The following is a 14,881-nucleotide window of genomic DNA, read 5'->3' on the forward strand; positions in this document are numbered from 1 at the left end:
AAGTCACCTTAGTGCTCAACTGGGGAAGTTGTCGTTGAGTTTGCAGAGATCACATTCGGTGCCGGGTTTTCCTGTTCGCTTCTCTGGCTGGTGAGACTCTTCTGCAGGTGGTGGTGGTAATGATTGTCCTGCTTCCTGCTGTTACAGCTCCGCCCTCAAGTTCGGGAGTTTAAACCAGATTTGCTTTAACTAGGAAACTGAGAATAAGAAAGCCCGCCCTTCCCCCTGAAAGGAAATAATGAGTTCCCTCCTCTCCATGCTACAAGCTTCCTTGTGTGAACTAAATTGCATACAAAACTCAAATTGATAGTCGTGAACTAAGCTCCTTAAATAGTAATGATTAGTAGCAGGTAACCCTTACATTGAGCCTACAGTGGCAGTCAACCTCACAACCTTTGCCTATAGGTAGGTCCATTTACCCCCATTTTATTGATGAGGAGCCATGACACAGAGAAGTTAAGGAATTTGCCCGAGTTCACCCAACGTACATTCATTTAGTACATTTAGTGGCAGAGCCTGAATTAGAACCCAAGTAACCTGGCCAAGTGTCCAGTACCAGCAAGCACTGCATTCTGCTGCCTCGCAGAAAGAAACCAGGCTAGGGTGAACATCAGGTCAGGAAGCAGTTTATTGAGGCTTCCCTTTCTTTTATGTCAACTTTGGGAAATAGGAGAGAGGAGATTGGAATGGAGACTGGAAAGAAGACCAAGAAGCTCTGAGCTCAGAAGACTGTGAGGTGGAAGAAGGTAGATTAGTTACAGGAACATACAAGCATCTACATCCATTTTAGACATATAAATATAATTTATTGAGGTGAAATTCACATAACATAAAACTAACCTTTTTAAAATGAACAAGTCAATGACGTGTAGTACATTCATACTGTGCAACCACCACCTCTACTGGTTCCATCACATTTCCATTACCTGAAGTAAAACCACATGCTCGTGATGTGGTTACTCCCAATTCCCCACGCCCCCCAGCCCCTGGCACCACCAATCTACATTGACTCTATGGACTCATCTGTTCTGAACTTTCACATAAATGGAATCATACAAAATAGAATCATACAATAACAAGCCTTTGTGTCTGGCTTCTTTGACTTAGCATAACATTTCCAGCTTCCTCTTTGTCAGTAGCATATATTGGTACTTCATGCTTTTTATGGCTGAATATAATTCCATCAAATGTACATAACACAGTTTGTTTAACCTTTCAGCCATTGATGGACATTTGGACTGTTTCCATCTTTTGACTATCCTATATAATAAAGAGGTAATATGCAAATTAACATTCACACCCTCACAAGATGCCTGCCTACGACCAGTCTGGCAGGGGGGTTAGTGAGGGACGACCAAACGACTGAATAAGCAGGCTGGGTGGGCCAACTAGGCTGGCAGGGGTGACAGTTGGGGGTGACCAGGCCATCGGGGGGGGGAAGTTAGGGGTGACCAGGCCAGCAGAGGGGGGCAGTTGAGGGCAACCAGGCCAGCAAGAGGGGCAGTTGGGGGTGACCTGGCTGGCAGCGGGGGGCAGTTAGGGGCAATCAGGCCAGCCCACAGAGGCAGTGAGGGGCGATCAGGTTGGGGGGAGGGGGCAGTTAGAGGTGACCAGGCAGGCAGGCAGGTGAGCAATTAGGAGCCAGTAGTTCAGGATTGTGAGAGGGATGTCTGACTGCCGGCAGTCAGACATCCCCCAAGGGGTCCCAGATTGAAGAGGGTGCAGGCTGGGCTGAGGGGAACCCCTCCCCCCGTGCACAAATTTCATGCACCGGGCCTCTAGTTATGAATAATGCTACTGTAAACATGTACATATATACTTGTATGAATACCTATTTTCAGTTCTTTTGCATCTATGCCTAGGAGTGGTATTGTAGGGACATGAGGTAATTCCATGTTTAACTTTTGAGGTACTCTATATCCTTTTGAAACTCTTAATAGTATTTTAATACTATAAATAATATTAGCTATAAGGAATATATTAGACATTTTATATCAGAGTGTTGAAATTTGGGACCAGAGAAACCTGTGCATTATAGGATGCTTAGTAGCAATCCTGGCCTCTACCTACTAGATGTCAGCAGCATCCTTCCCCTCTTCCCCCATTTGTGACAAGTAATAATGTCTCCAGACATTGCCAGATGTCCCCTGGGAGGCAAAATTGACATCCTGTTTTAAAGGATTCCCTGTAAACTTGAAACAAATAGGGCACTAAAGCACAATACTAAAACAAAGTAAGGATCTTTAAGAAATGGACATTCCTTTCAAGTTTGTAGATAGGAAATACTTTTTGTTTACTATGTTATGTTAAGGAGGTTGTATGAGTGACAACCAGAAAAAAATTTTATCATTATATATTCATGTAACTTTCATATGTATCTTTAGAACCATAAATCTGTCTCATCCACAGAACTCCAAGAAATACAGCTTTTCACCACAGTGTGCATTACATACGAAGTCACATTTATAGCAGACTGTATCACAGAATTTTTAAGGTGGCAACTAGAAGGAAGGTTTGCCAGATATTTTTGATATGGTAATATTTATTATTTCACATGTAAACTCAGACAGAGCCCATAAAGAATTTCCTATTTGGTTCAGCCAAATAATGGAAAGACAAATGCTGATTTTCATTACTGGCATACAGTGAACCAAATTATTTTTTTACATGTACTGTTAAAGATCATGGTGAGTTAGTTGTAGAGTGGGAACTCTTGACTACATAAATACCTTTACCATCAAAAGTCTGTCAAGATTGAGACTGTTATGAAAATGGACCAGCCTTAGGCACACACAGCATTGGTGTAGAATTCACAGCAGTTAGCAAGGGCTATGGCACTGAACTCTTTATTTTCCCATGGACCGGAAAAAGAAGGACCGTTGGTACCATTCAGAGAAGTACTGAAATGAAAAGCCAGAGAGATACATAGTGGGTCAGATTTTTAAGAAAATTCAACAAGACATATCAATAAGTTCTACCAAGCAACTGGAAGAAAAAAAAAAGACCTATAAATGGATCCAATTGCAATGACCTATTAAATAGGACAGAATTAGGTATATTTATTTTCTCACTCATGCCCAAGATAAGACCTGTATATAAGCATCTATTTTCATCACCCCCTATATACACCGTCCGCTCCACCCAGTCCCAGGCAACTGCCAACTCTACTCTGTTTCTATGAGTTTGACTTAAAAAAATGTTTTTATTCTACATATAAGTGATACCATGCAGTATTTGTCTTTGTCAATCTTATTTCAGTTTGCTTAATGTTGTTACAAATACCAGGATTTCCTTCTTTTGTAAGGATACATTTTCTGTATCCTTTCATCTGTCAGTGGACACAGAGGTTGTTTTCATACCATGGCTACTGTGAATATGCTGCAATGAACATGGGAATACAGATAGTGATTTTATTTTCTTTGGATATATACCGAGAAGTGAGATTGCTGGATCATGTGGTACTTGTATTTTTAATTTATTTGGGAACCTTCATACAAGTAGGGGATTTTAATATTCCCATTTAGTAATGGATAGATCATACTGACAGATAATCAACAATAAAACATTGGACTTAAATTATATGATATACCAGATAGACTACCATACACTTACAGAACAATCCATCCAATACAAAAATATACCAGTACATTCTTTTCAAGTACACATGAAAATTATCTGATAGGTCAGATGCAAGGCAACAAAACAAGTCTTAATAAATTTAGGAAGATTGTATGTTTCTTGTAAGGCTGGTCTAGTGGTAATGAACTCCATCAGCTTTTGCTTGTCTGGAAAACACTATTTCTCCACTTCTCAAAGACAACTCTGCCTGATAAAATATTCTTGGTTGGCAGTTGTTTTGTTTGTTTGTTTTTTAATATATTATTGCACTCCCTTCTGAACTACAAGGTTGCTGTTGAAAAATATGCAAATATTCTTATGAGTATACCCTTGCACATAATAAGTTACTTTTCTTTCGCTGATTTTAAATTCTCTCTTTGTTTTTAACTTTTAACAATTTAATTATGTGTCTCTGTAGGTCTCGTTAGTGTCCCAAAGGGGTGGTTTGCAGTCAGCGCCTGAATGCAGGCTAATTAGAAGCTGGATCCTTAGATACCAGCTGGGAAAGTATGCGGTCAGATTCTTTTCAGGGAGAAACTGGGAGGTGGGCATTTGTGCCTGCTCCCTCTGTGCTGAACCTGGGTGTATAGCTATTGGGGGTTGCTTCTGTGCTCATTTAAAAACTTCATCTTTGTTGGCTAGATTTCCCACTGGAAATTGATTTCCAATGCAAGCCCAGTTTACTACCAGAGCCAGGTGATTTGGGGGCCTGTGGCAGCCATAAAAATTGGGGCATTAGATGTGTATACATGCTCCTTCCAGGGAGATACTGGAAAATTGGTTTTATTGTTGGAGGGAGAAAGTGGGCTCCAAGGAGGATCACCGTCATCCCATAGATGCATGCTAATTAGAAGCTAGACACAGGGGACTCATGAATGCAAGCCACATTGGTTATCAGAGCCAGATGACCTGGGGGCTTGTCCCTTGGGCAACACCACGAGAACTGTGGCACTATAGGTAACACTCTTCCTGGAGAAATGCTGCTGACCTGGTTTCATCATTGAAGCGAGCCTGAGGGAAAAGGTCGGGGAAGTGCCCATAGGCTTGTTTGGGATCCAGGGAGGATTGCAGTGAGCATGCTCATTAGAAGCGACAGTCTAGGCCAGCCGTGGGTAAACTACGGCCCACAGGCCGGATCCGGCCCTTTTGAAATGAATAAAACTATTGAAAAAAAAGACCGTACCCTTTTATGTAATGATGTTTACTTTGAATTTATATTAGTTCACACAAACACTCCATCCATGCTTTTGTTCTGGCCCTCCGGTCCAGTTTAAGAACCCATTGTGGCCCTCGAGTCAAAAAGTTTGCCCACCCCTGGTCTAGGCAGCAATTTGGAAAGTGTACTGTCAAGCCCTTTCCTGGGAAAGACTGGGAGATGAGCAAGTTTGCCTGTTCCCTCTGCACTGAGCCTTGGGGGATAGCTGCCATGAGTGCTCACCCCCTGTTAAGAACTGTTCTTGGTTTGCTATAGTTCTGGGAGACTCAGAAACCCAAGCCCCATATTATTTCAGAGCTATGTGTTTGGGACACCTGCCCCTCAGGTGGGAACCTTAGAAGTTGGTGCCCTAGATTTGCAGTCCAAACCCTTCCCTCCTCTGGGAGAAGTTGAGTTAGGAATTCCCTCAATTGTATGGTCCTGTGCCAGGGGTGGGGTTTATGGTGAGCTGTGTCTTAGCCTTTCCTACCCAATTCAGTATTTTCTCAGTTTCCCAATGTGTAGGAGTCACTCAGCTAGTTTCTGGTTCTCTTGGAGGGAATTACAATATAGCTGTACATTCAGTGTAGCTTGGAGGAGGGAAATTCAGGAGCCTCCTCATCCCCATCTTGGTCTGGAGTGACTCAAACTTATTTAGTATAAACAAAAACATAATCTCTTTTAGAATCTAGATGCTAATGACACTAAGTAAATGACTATAGACAAGAAGTCCATTACAGCTTCAGAGGCAGAAATGAGCAAGAAAGAGTATTCTGTTAATTTTTCAGTGAAGTTCAGTGATGGAAAGACAACTCCTTGTTAAACAAAAATTAGCAGTTTTCACTTTATTCATTTACTTTAGATTGTGCTTACAATGAACTCCACTGGACTGCCACAAGAACATAGGAATCAAACTATGTCACTATCCTGTTTATAATTCATCTTTAATAGTACAATAAAGGGATTATTTTTCAAAGATTGTTGGTTGCCTACTCTGATGATAACCTCTAAACACAAGAGGGTAACATCTGTTAATTTGGCACAGTAACTTAAAGCAGCCAGCACCCAAACATCTGCCTATATAGTGAACAGATCACCTATTTAATGATAACTTCCAAATATATCTCCCACTCTGATTTCTCTCCTGAACCCCAGACCCCGATTGGCTTGCGAGTAGCGTCACATGGTGGTCCCACAGGTACCTCCAAGTCAACATATCCAACTGAATTAAGCTAAACCCTCATCTTTCCCCTTTATCCCCATTCCTGGAACTAGACCTCCTCTCTGAGCTAGTGTCATCCCTTTTAGACCCACTTTTGCAAGCTACAAAGAAGACAATCACTTGAGGCTCCTTTCCCTTCCCTACCCCATCCTTCCCTCCTATCCAGCAATGACCAACCCCATTAATTCTCCTCAGTCTAGTGCATCTTCATCCCATAACCACTTAGTATCAGCTGTCACCATTTAGTCACTTAGACTATTATAGCAATGTGTTTATTGGTCTCCCAGACATCTAAATGGCTATAAGAATTATCTTTAAAAAAATCTTATCATGCCAATGTTCAGAATTCTGTAAGTCAAGATCTAAATTCCTTAGCATTTCATACAAGGCCTTTTAAAGTATTTTAGCCTCACCTCCCAGAACTCTCTTCATTGTCTTCAGAACTCTCTTCACTCACTCATATGTCACTACTGTACACATCTTTTATTTTGGCAGAACTAAACATTCTAGTTCCTCAAATCTTTCTTTCTGTGTATCCTATAACTAGTTCTTTTAGCTTACATATGCTCTCTTTTCCCCCCTCCTGGCTTCTTTTAGTATGTTTCTTTATCTTCCATCTTCTGTAGTTTGAAAATATGCCTAGGTGGAGTTTTTTGGCATTTATCCTGCTTTGTGTTCTCGGAGGTTCTTGGATCTTTGGCTTGGTGTCTGACATTAATTTGGGAAAATTCTCAGTCATTATTATTTCAAATATTTTTTCTATTCCTTTCTTCTCAGTTGGTTGGAGCATCATCCCATACACTGAAAGGTGGCGGGTTCAATTCCAGGTCATGGCTTATACCCAGATTGTGGGTTTAATCACTGGTCAGAGCACATATGGGAGGCAACCAATCGATGCTTCTCCCACATGGATGTTTCTCTCTTTCTCTCTGCCTTCCTCTCTCTAAAATCAATTTTAAAAAATATATCCTTGGTGAGGATTAAATAAAAAAATCCAACAGGCTGGCCAGTGTGGCTCAGTTGGTTGAGCATCGTCCCATGCACCAGGAGGTTGCTGGTTCGATTCCCTGTCAGGGCGCATGCCCAGGTTTCAGGCTTGATCCCCAGTAGGGGGCGTGCAGGAGGCAGCTGATCAATGATTCTCTTATCATTGATGTTTCTATCTCTCTCTCCCTTTACCTTCCTCTCTCTGAAATCAATTTTAAAAAAGCAGACATAGATACAGAGAGCATTTTGACAAATGGGACAGGGGTTGGGAGAATGGGTGAAAAAGGTAAAGGGATTAAGAAGTAAAAAATGGTAATTATAGAATAGTCACAGGAGTGTGAAGAACAGCATAAGGCATATAGACAATAATATAATAGCTATATATGGTGTCAGATGGGTATGAGATTTATCAAGATGATCACTTAGTAAGTTATATAATGTCTAATCAGTGGGTTGTACAACTGAAAGTAATACAAATTTGCATGTCAACTGTAATTGAAAAATAAAAAATTGTTTAAAGAAAATAACTCACAGAAAACTAAGACTCAAATGAAGCACCTGATAAAGTGATTGTATTTGACCATACAGTTCTACAGACCAACTTCTCAATAGCATATTTTTCATCATACATGTATCTACTCTAGGACCCAGCAATTCTACTCCTGGTAGTCACCCAAAATAAATAAAAACATGTGTCAACAACCACAACAAAAACAGAGTCTCTGGTATGTTTTTAAATGGTTCCCTTTCCCCCTCACCCAGGGAACCATTTTGAAGTACACCAGAACTTCAACTCTGTTTCTTTTCTATTTACTGTGAGAACCTGGTTTATCTCCTGGAGGTAAAACCCACAAAAGTGTGGGGATGCTCCCTATAACTGTCACCCCCACCCCCGCCCAAGTTTTTAATGTTCAGACTTGTCCTCACTATGCCTCCAGCAATTACACTCTCAGGTTTTCCTACCCCTGCATAGGTTTCTGCAGCGGTTTCCACTCCTGAGTCTCTGCTCCAATAGTCTCTGTGACTATCTCTATTCACCTGTCTCTCCAATCTTGAGGGCAGTGGTTTTCTGTGTGTTCTCACCTCTCTTAGGAATCTAAGGAGAATAACTGATTTTTCAAATTGTTCAGTTTTTTTACTTGTTTACCAGCTCGTTACATGAGAAAAGAGAAAACCATTATAATAGCCCAGAAATTGGTAAACAAATTCATTTTTCTGAATGCATCATGACCAATTCAACTTGATCCTCTTTCAGTCATCATTTCTGTCTAAAGAAGCCCATAATTTTTTAGCCACTTGGGACCATTGCCACGCCTTCACCTACAGCATTCTGGTTACAAGAGGGGAACCACACTTCCTTTCTTCTTCCCCTGCCCTTCCACTTCTAAGTATCCCAGCAACATCAGTAAGATCTGCCACTTGTCCACACTAGAGATAATGCACACTAATAAGAGAAATAAGGAATAAGAGAAAAGAGCATAGATCTAGACCACCACAAATACCCATCTTCCTTCTTAAACACTCTATTCAGGATCCACATGATTACTCTCAATACCCTATTTCTCCCAGAAGATGCCTGAGTTGAGAATAGCATGTACGAGGAGGAAGCTGGGATCCTGATGCTCACTCACCTCTGGAAGAGCTCTCTGCAGCACACATAGGCCTCATAGGTTCTATTGGTGAAACTTGTGTTTAGGAAGGAGACACAGTCAGCTTCCGCTCCCCTGGGAACATAGAGGATTCCTGGATAAAGGAGACAGAGATAGTAAGGGGAAAATTGTACACATGTTCCTGATAGCTCTCAATAATTTGGGTGTGAATTGGAGAAGGTTGTAGATTAGGTGCCTTTTCTACGCATCTGTGAGATGGATGGTTAAATCGGTATTCTGAGAGAGATCTTACCAGTACCTAGGCATGTGAGTTCTACCAAGAGACTAAGGTGAGGTACATACCTGCCACACAGGCACTGATAAGGGATACACAGGCCCCTGTGAAGAGGGCTCTGACTACAATCTTGGACAAGTCACTCTTCCGGTGGGGTACCATTGATGCTGCAGACAAAACAAAATAATTTGATCTCTTCCTCACCAGCCAATCTGGTATTTCCCATGAGCCCCAATTAAAGAATGCAGAAGAACAAAACAGCAGATGAATAGCTTTTTTTTTTTTTTTTACTACTAACCACCAGAGGCTGGCCAGCAGTGCCCTAAGAGGTGTGTATATACATTAGTCCTGAGGGTTCACTAACTCCTCATACATTTCCCAGGTCAAGGAATGTGTGTCTGACCCTAACCTCAAATGTTCCATGAACATTCCCAAGATGCATCTAGATCAAGGAAAGCTCCAGTTTGGTCCTGACAGAACAGATGCCTGGTGTTCACTAGTTGGACCGGAATCTGATGAACTGTTTTGAGCCAGAGGGATAAGGACGGCCACATTTGCCTAAACCTCAGTCACATGTTGCACATCCCACTGCTGGATGGCAATCTGACAATCAGACAGTAATCGGGCATCAGAATTAGAACAGCACAGACAAGTATTTAACAAAGGGGGGAAATAAACCAAAAGGACATTGTTTTCACCTTTAAATTGTTCAACCAGCAGCCAAATAAATCAATTTAATGATTCTTAATGATTCTAAATGGACACACTTAGCTGTATTTCTTCTTACACTTTATTTCTAACCTGGATCTTCCAAACTCTTGGAATTTGCTATCCCTGCCCTCAAGGACAACCCCACTTTCCTCATACTTTTTCATCCAACCATCACCCACAATCTAAATGCATCTGTGTCTGCTTCAAATACTTACTCCTCCCCCACCTAGTGATTTATAGCTTTTAATCCCACACTTGATACCAGTGGTTCTTACTGTCTATCTGCCTTATGTGTCTGATGATTTTATTTGTCTTTTGATTCCTATGCAACTCCTACTTCTGTGAAGACAACCAGTGAGCAGCCTAATCTCAGAAAGTACCTTTGGTACTGAATAATAAACCAAGTATCTCTACTTATATATGCATAATACCCATTTAATGGCAAAATAAAAGTGATATCATGATAATCTTCCTCAAAGGGAAAATAAAAGTAAAATAAGTCTTTTGAGCCTCCAATTGAACGGGAAAAGAGTAACAGAAATTGAGATGTAAATCCAGCGTGGGCCCCATGCATAGTCAGGCAGCATGGTTGCCTTAACTCCAAATTATCTGTGCCAATCAGGGCCCATTTCACACCAGCTTCTCTATCTGGCCTCAACTTGTACTGAAGCACCAGACTGCTTACTACAGAAACTGGAGTCAGTCTGGCTTATTGGGTAGCTGGGAAAATGAAATAACTCACCCAGGCCTCCCAGTGTGATTCCTATGGAACTAAAATTGGCAAATCCACAGAGTGAAAATGTTGTAATGATTTCAGCTCTCACCTAGGAAAAACACATGTAAATAAGTAAATAAATTCAGTCCCATATGTGTAGTCATATAATCATAATAGAAGTTCCAAAGATCATAGAACCCCCACTCTTTTCCACATTACCCTAAAGACTATGGGAAGATGCTCAGAAAACAATCACTTCCTGAGTTATTACAGGAATAATATTATGGCAACCACAATGGGCCTCTTTGCCCAGCACTCTTCTTGTTCAAGTCCATGAGTACGGAGAAGGTCTAAGAATGAGGATGATTGAGATAGAGGGAGAGAGAAAAGGAGATCAATTTATAGCATTTAAACTTATACATGAAGCCCTGACCAGTTTGGCTCAGTGGATAGAGCGTCAGCCTGCAGACTGAAGGGTCCCAGGTTCGATTCTGGTCAAGGGCATGTACCTTGGTTGCGGGCACATCCCCAGTAGGGAAGGTGCAGGAAGCAGCTGATTGATGTTTCTCTCTCATCGATGTTTCTAACTCTCTATCCCTCTCCCTTCCTCTCTGTAAAAAATCAATAAAATATATTTTTAAAAAATAAAAAAACCCAAAAACTTATACATGAAGAAGGGGACCTTAGATCATCAAAAATAGTGTCCACCCTGAACTGCCCCAACTGTAAATTACATTATAGAGAGAAGGTGGGTCAGAGTGCAGGGGAGGAATAGCACACAGACCTCCGGGGACTGGAGCTAAGTATACTGTTATGTTTGCTTTGTGGGTTAGGCCTGGGACCCTGGAAAGGGATCCATGGGTGTGAAACAAACTTGTGTGACACTTTCTGTCTGCCCACAAATGATTTATGCTCTTCTGAACTGTCACTTACAGAAATCCACTGTTTCTCGCCCCCGACCCACTCTTCCACTCCAGAGAGACGTTTGCTCTTGTACTGGGACAGCTGCTGGTAGGCCACAAACTCATTTGTGAAGAACTTGATCCCCACCATCTCGGCCACCATTGGGCAATCTGCCCAATCTACGCCCATCATGAAAACCATAGGCCTTAGGACATAGGAGCAAATCACCTAGGTGAAAAGAAAGAACAAGTAACACAGGTCAGGACCCAAGGACTTTCTCTGGAGCCTTAACTTAGTCTCCTCCACCCCTCTCTCCATGCTCACTTTTACCTCACTGTGGGTCAGGGGCGCACGCACAGTTCAAGGACCACTTAAATACAACCTACAGGGGCAGCCCAACAAATGTAACTCTTTACCTGGAAAGTGAGCCCCTGTATGTCTACCAACTCCCCTAGCCAGGAAAGGGCAGCATTGACGAAGGCCAACACGGCCAAAAAGGCAATCAGGTTGGCTGCTACATTAGTAGCAAGGCCTATGGCATCTGTGGCTCCATTGCTGGCAGCTTCCAGGATATTCGACTCCTTCCTGTGGTCATTGGGCATAGAAGAATATGGTGTGTGGATTAGTCTCAGCCTCTCACGGAAGAGAAATCCCACTTTTCCTGTGGTTCAGGAGTGCAGGAGGAAGGTGCAAGACCAGCTTAAGAGGTGATGGGGTTCCTTAGTGACCCTTGTGGTGGAAATTATACTGAAGCAGTATCAGATTTAATTGTCATGAAATTGCACTAACACCTAGGACAGAGGATACTGGTCTGCAGAAGACAGAGGCAGGTGGAGGGTTAAACAAATAAAACCTACATGATCAGCTAGAGCAGCGGTTCTCAACCTTTGGGTCGCGATCTCTTTGGGGGTCGAACGACCCTTTCACAGGGGTTGCCTAAGACCATCGGAAAACACATATATAATTACATATTGTTTTTGTGATTAATCACTATGCTTTAATTATGTTCAATTTGTGACAATGAAATTGAGGGTCACCACAACATGAGGAACTGTATTAAAGGGTCACGGCATTAGGAAGGTTGAGAACCCTTGAGCTAGAGGCAGAGGTGGACAAGAGGGAATATGGAATCATACTATTCCTTCTCCAGGAGACCTGAAGCCTCTGCCGCCACAGCACTACTCTTGACTCTGCACCTGACCTCAGCCTCTCCCAAATTATATGCCTCATTGTACTCACCCACGGGGCAATTTTACTCCCTCCTTATTCTTGAACTTGGATTCCTCCACTTCTGGATATACCAACTTTGACAAGGCAAGAGCAGATGGGGCAGCCATCACAGATGCAGAAATCAAAGATGACGCTTCAATCTGTAAGGCCAGACATAGGAATCAGAGTCTGCAGAACCCAGACTTGGGTTTACCCAGGAGTGATCAAACAGATTGTGCCTACCCCAAAGGATATGAAGGCTCCCAACACAGTGCCTGAAATGGTGGCAAACCCTCCGGTCATCACTGCATGGATTTCAGAGAGTGTCATGTCTGCAAGGTATGGACGGATGAGAAGAGGTGCCTCTGTCTGTGAACAGGAGAAGCGAGTCAGATTCAAGAGGATGTGACTCCCCACCCCACAGTGCCCACTTGGCCCCAGGGACACATCCCTCTAGTGTGAGTGCCCTTCCAGGACAGAGCTCTGTTTGTAGGTCCTCCCAGCATCTGCCTCACTCTCTCTGGCACCTAATCATGTCCTGGCTGGTATTGCTATCATCGATTTTCATACATGTTTGTCTTATTTATTTAAATTCTAAAATGCTATGGAAGGGGGAATGGTATATTTTTTTTTCTCTATGTCTAAAATCAACTACAGAACATCCTCACTTAATGTTGATAAGTTCTGTGACTGTATAATGAAACCAGTTTTACCATAGACTAATTGATATAAACAAGAGTTAAGTTCCTATGGCATCTCATCAACTTTATAATGAAATACAATTGAATGAAATATTTTTTGTCCATACATTATTTGAGGACCTTATGTACTTAATGAGTGACCTTATGAAATACAGTGTATTTCCTGAGTACATATTAGTAGCTTTAAAAGTACTTGTTAAGCCCTAATCGCTTTGGCTCAGTGGATAGAGCATTGGCCTGTGGACTGAAGGGTCCCAGGTTCGATTCGGTCAAGGGCATGTACTTTGGTTGCAGGCACATCCCCAGTAGGGAGTGTGCAGGAGGCAGCTGAATTGATGTTTCTCTCATCAATGTTTCTAACTCTCTATCCCTCTCCCTTCCTCTCTGTAAAAAATCAATAAAATATATATTTTTAAAAAGTACTTGTTAAATTAATTGCAAATATATTATTAAAGCCCACTGTTGATGAAATAAAAAATATATGTTTGTGAAAATGTTATGAAATTATGAAGACCCAATTCTAAACTATATTTAGCATCAACCTAAGATAATGTTATTTATAATTTAATGAGTGACAATTACGTGTCTAGTGCTATACTAGATGCCAGGGATATTAATATAAATAAGTAAAAGTTTCTACTGATAGGAGCTTATAGTCTAGAACAGAAAACTAAGCCAATTATGGACAATTTCAGTAAAATGTGCAGTGCTAAGGTGGAAGCATGCAGAAGTTCTCTGAAAACATTTCAGAAACAGTTAATCAGCCAAGGGCCTTGAGAGAGGAAGACCTCAGTACTAGCTCCTTGTCAATTTGACAAGCCATTGTCATTGTCCCTAACATTGAGTTAATCAGTCAATAGCATATATTGAGCACCTATTCCATATAAATGTATCAAACAATGTGTTATGGGGAAGAGCCTTGGTGTTAGCTCTGAGCAAGGCAAATTAGTGCCTCCTCAGAGACCCTGGAAAACATGGATCACAGGGAGAAACTAGAACCATAGAGCACACTGAAGGCGGTGAGATTTGGACCTGGATGTTTCCCTATATTCCTGTGTAAGAAGTTGGATCAGTGGTTAAGGATGTCCAAACTAAGTATACCCAGGTAGGTAGTTGTATTACACATGAAGGGTAAAAGCAGTAGCCGAGTTTCCTTTGAACTTCTGAGTTTTCTTTCATCAGTGATTGACTGCCCATACATCTCATTTATTTGACTTTTCAGAAGGAACACATACTTTTCTCAACCTGTTTTCTGCCACATCATGTATTCCCAGGAAAAAATGATCAGAAGGCCTCAGAGTACTTACCATACCCACAAAGATGTTTCCTGCCACAGCTAGGGTCTCTGTGGCGGTGGTGCCCATGGTAATTTGTAAAAACCAGGCAACCTAAAGGGATACAAAAACCTAAACCGTTAACATTAGTGGAAGCCTTGGAGAGTATCTAACAGGACTCCTCCCAAACCACACCCCCATTCCCTTCTCCATTTACCGGTAAGGAAACTAAAGCCTAGAGAAGTGGAGTGACAAGCCCAAGGCCACAAAGCAAATTACAGAGCCTGGACCAGGACTCAGGACTCTTGGCTTCCAGAACTAGTAGATGAAAACTCAGTATGAAATAGCAGTCCAGCCCATTTTCTCTTCCTGCTCTGCTCCTCAGCCTACCTAGAGCCTGGGCCTGACCATCTGACATCAGGCATGCTTGAGTTTGTCTTTTCACACTGGTTCTGACATCTA

At 41.9% G+C, this 14,881-nt stretch overlaps 1 protein-coding gene across 1 annotated transcript in view; it reads right to left on the reverse strand.

Moving 5' to 3' along the window:
• Positions 1–795: 795 nt before the first annotated feature.
• Positions 796–14,881, reverse strand: part of SLC28A2 (solute carrier family 28 member 2) — a gene marked incomplete at its 5' end in the record, with an annotated part of 34,392 nt that continues 20,306 nt past the window's right edge. Inside the window, 9 exons of the mRNA XM_081091141.1 lie at positions 796–2,900; positions 8,654–8,765; positions 8,975–9,073; positions 10,360–10,441; positions 11,266–11,463; positions 11,652–11,820; positions 12,475–12,605; positions 12,688–12,813; positions 14,453–14,533. Of these exons, the coding sequence (XP_080947267.1) occupies positions 2,783–2,900; positions 8,654–8,765; positions 8,975–9,073; positions 10,360–10,441; positions 11,266–11,463; positions 11,652–11,820; positions 12,475–12,605; positions 12,688–12,813; positions 14,453–14,533 (1,116 nt within the window). The 3' untranslated portion in view covers positions 796–2,782. The remainder of the gene's footprint in view (positions 2,901–8,653; positions 8,766–8,974; positions 9,074–10,359; positions 10,442–11,265; positions 11,464–11,651; positions 11,821–12,474; positions 12,606–12,687; positions 12,814–14,452; positions 14,534–14,881) is intronic.

Source organism: Myotis nattereri (genome assembly GCF_964212035.1).
Source record: "Myotis nattereri genome assembly, chromosome: 1".
Lineage (NCBI taxonomy): Eukaryota > Metazoa > Chordata > Mammalia > Chiroptera > Vespertilionidae > Myotis > Myotis nattereri.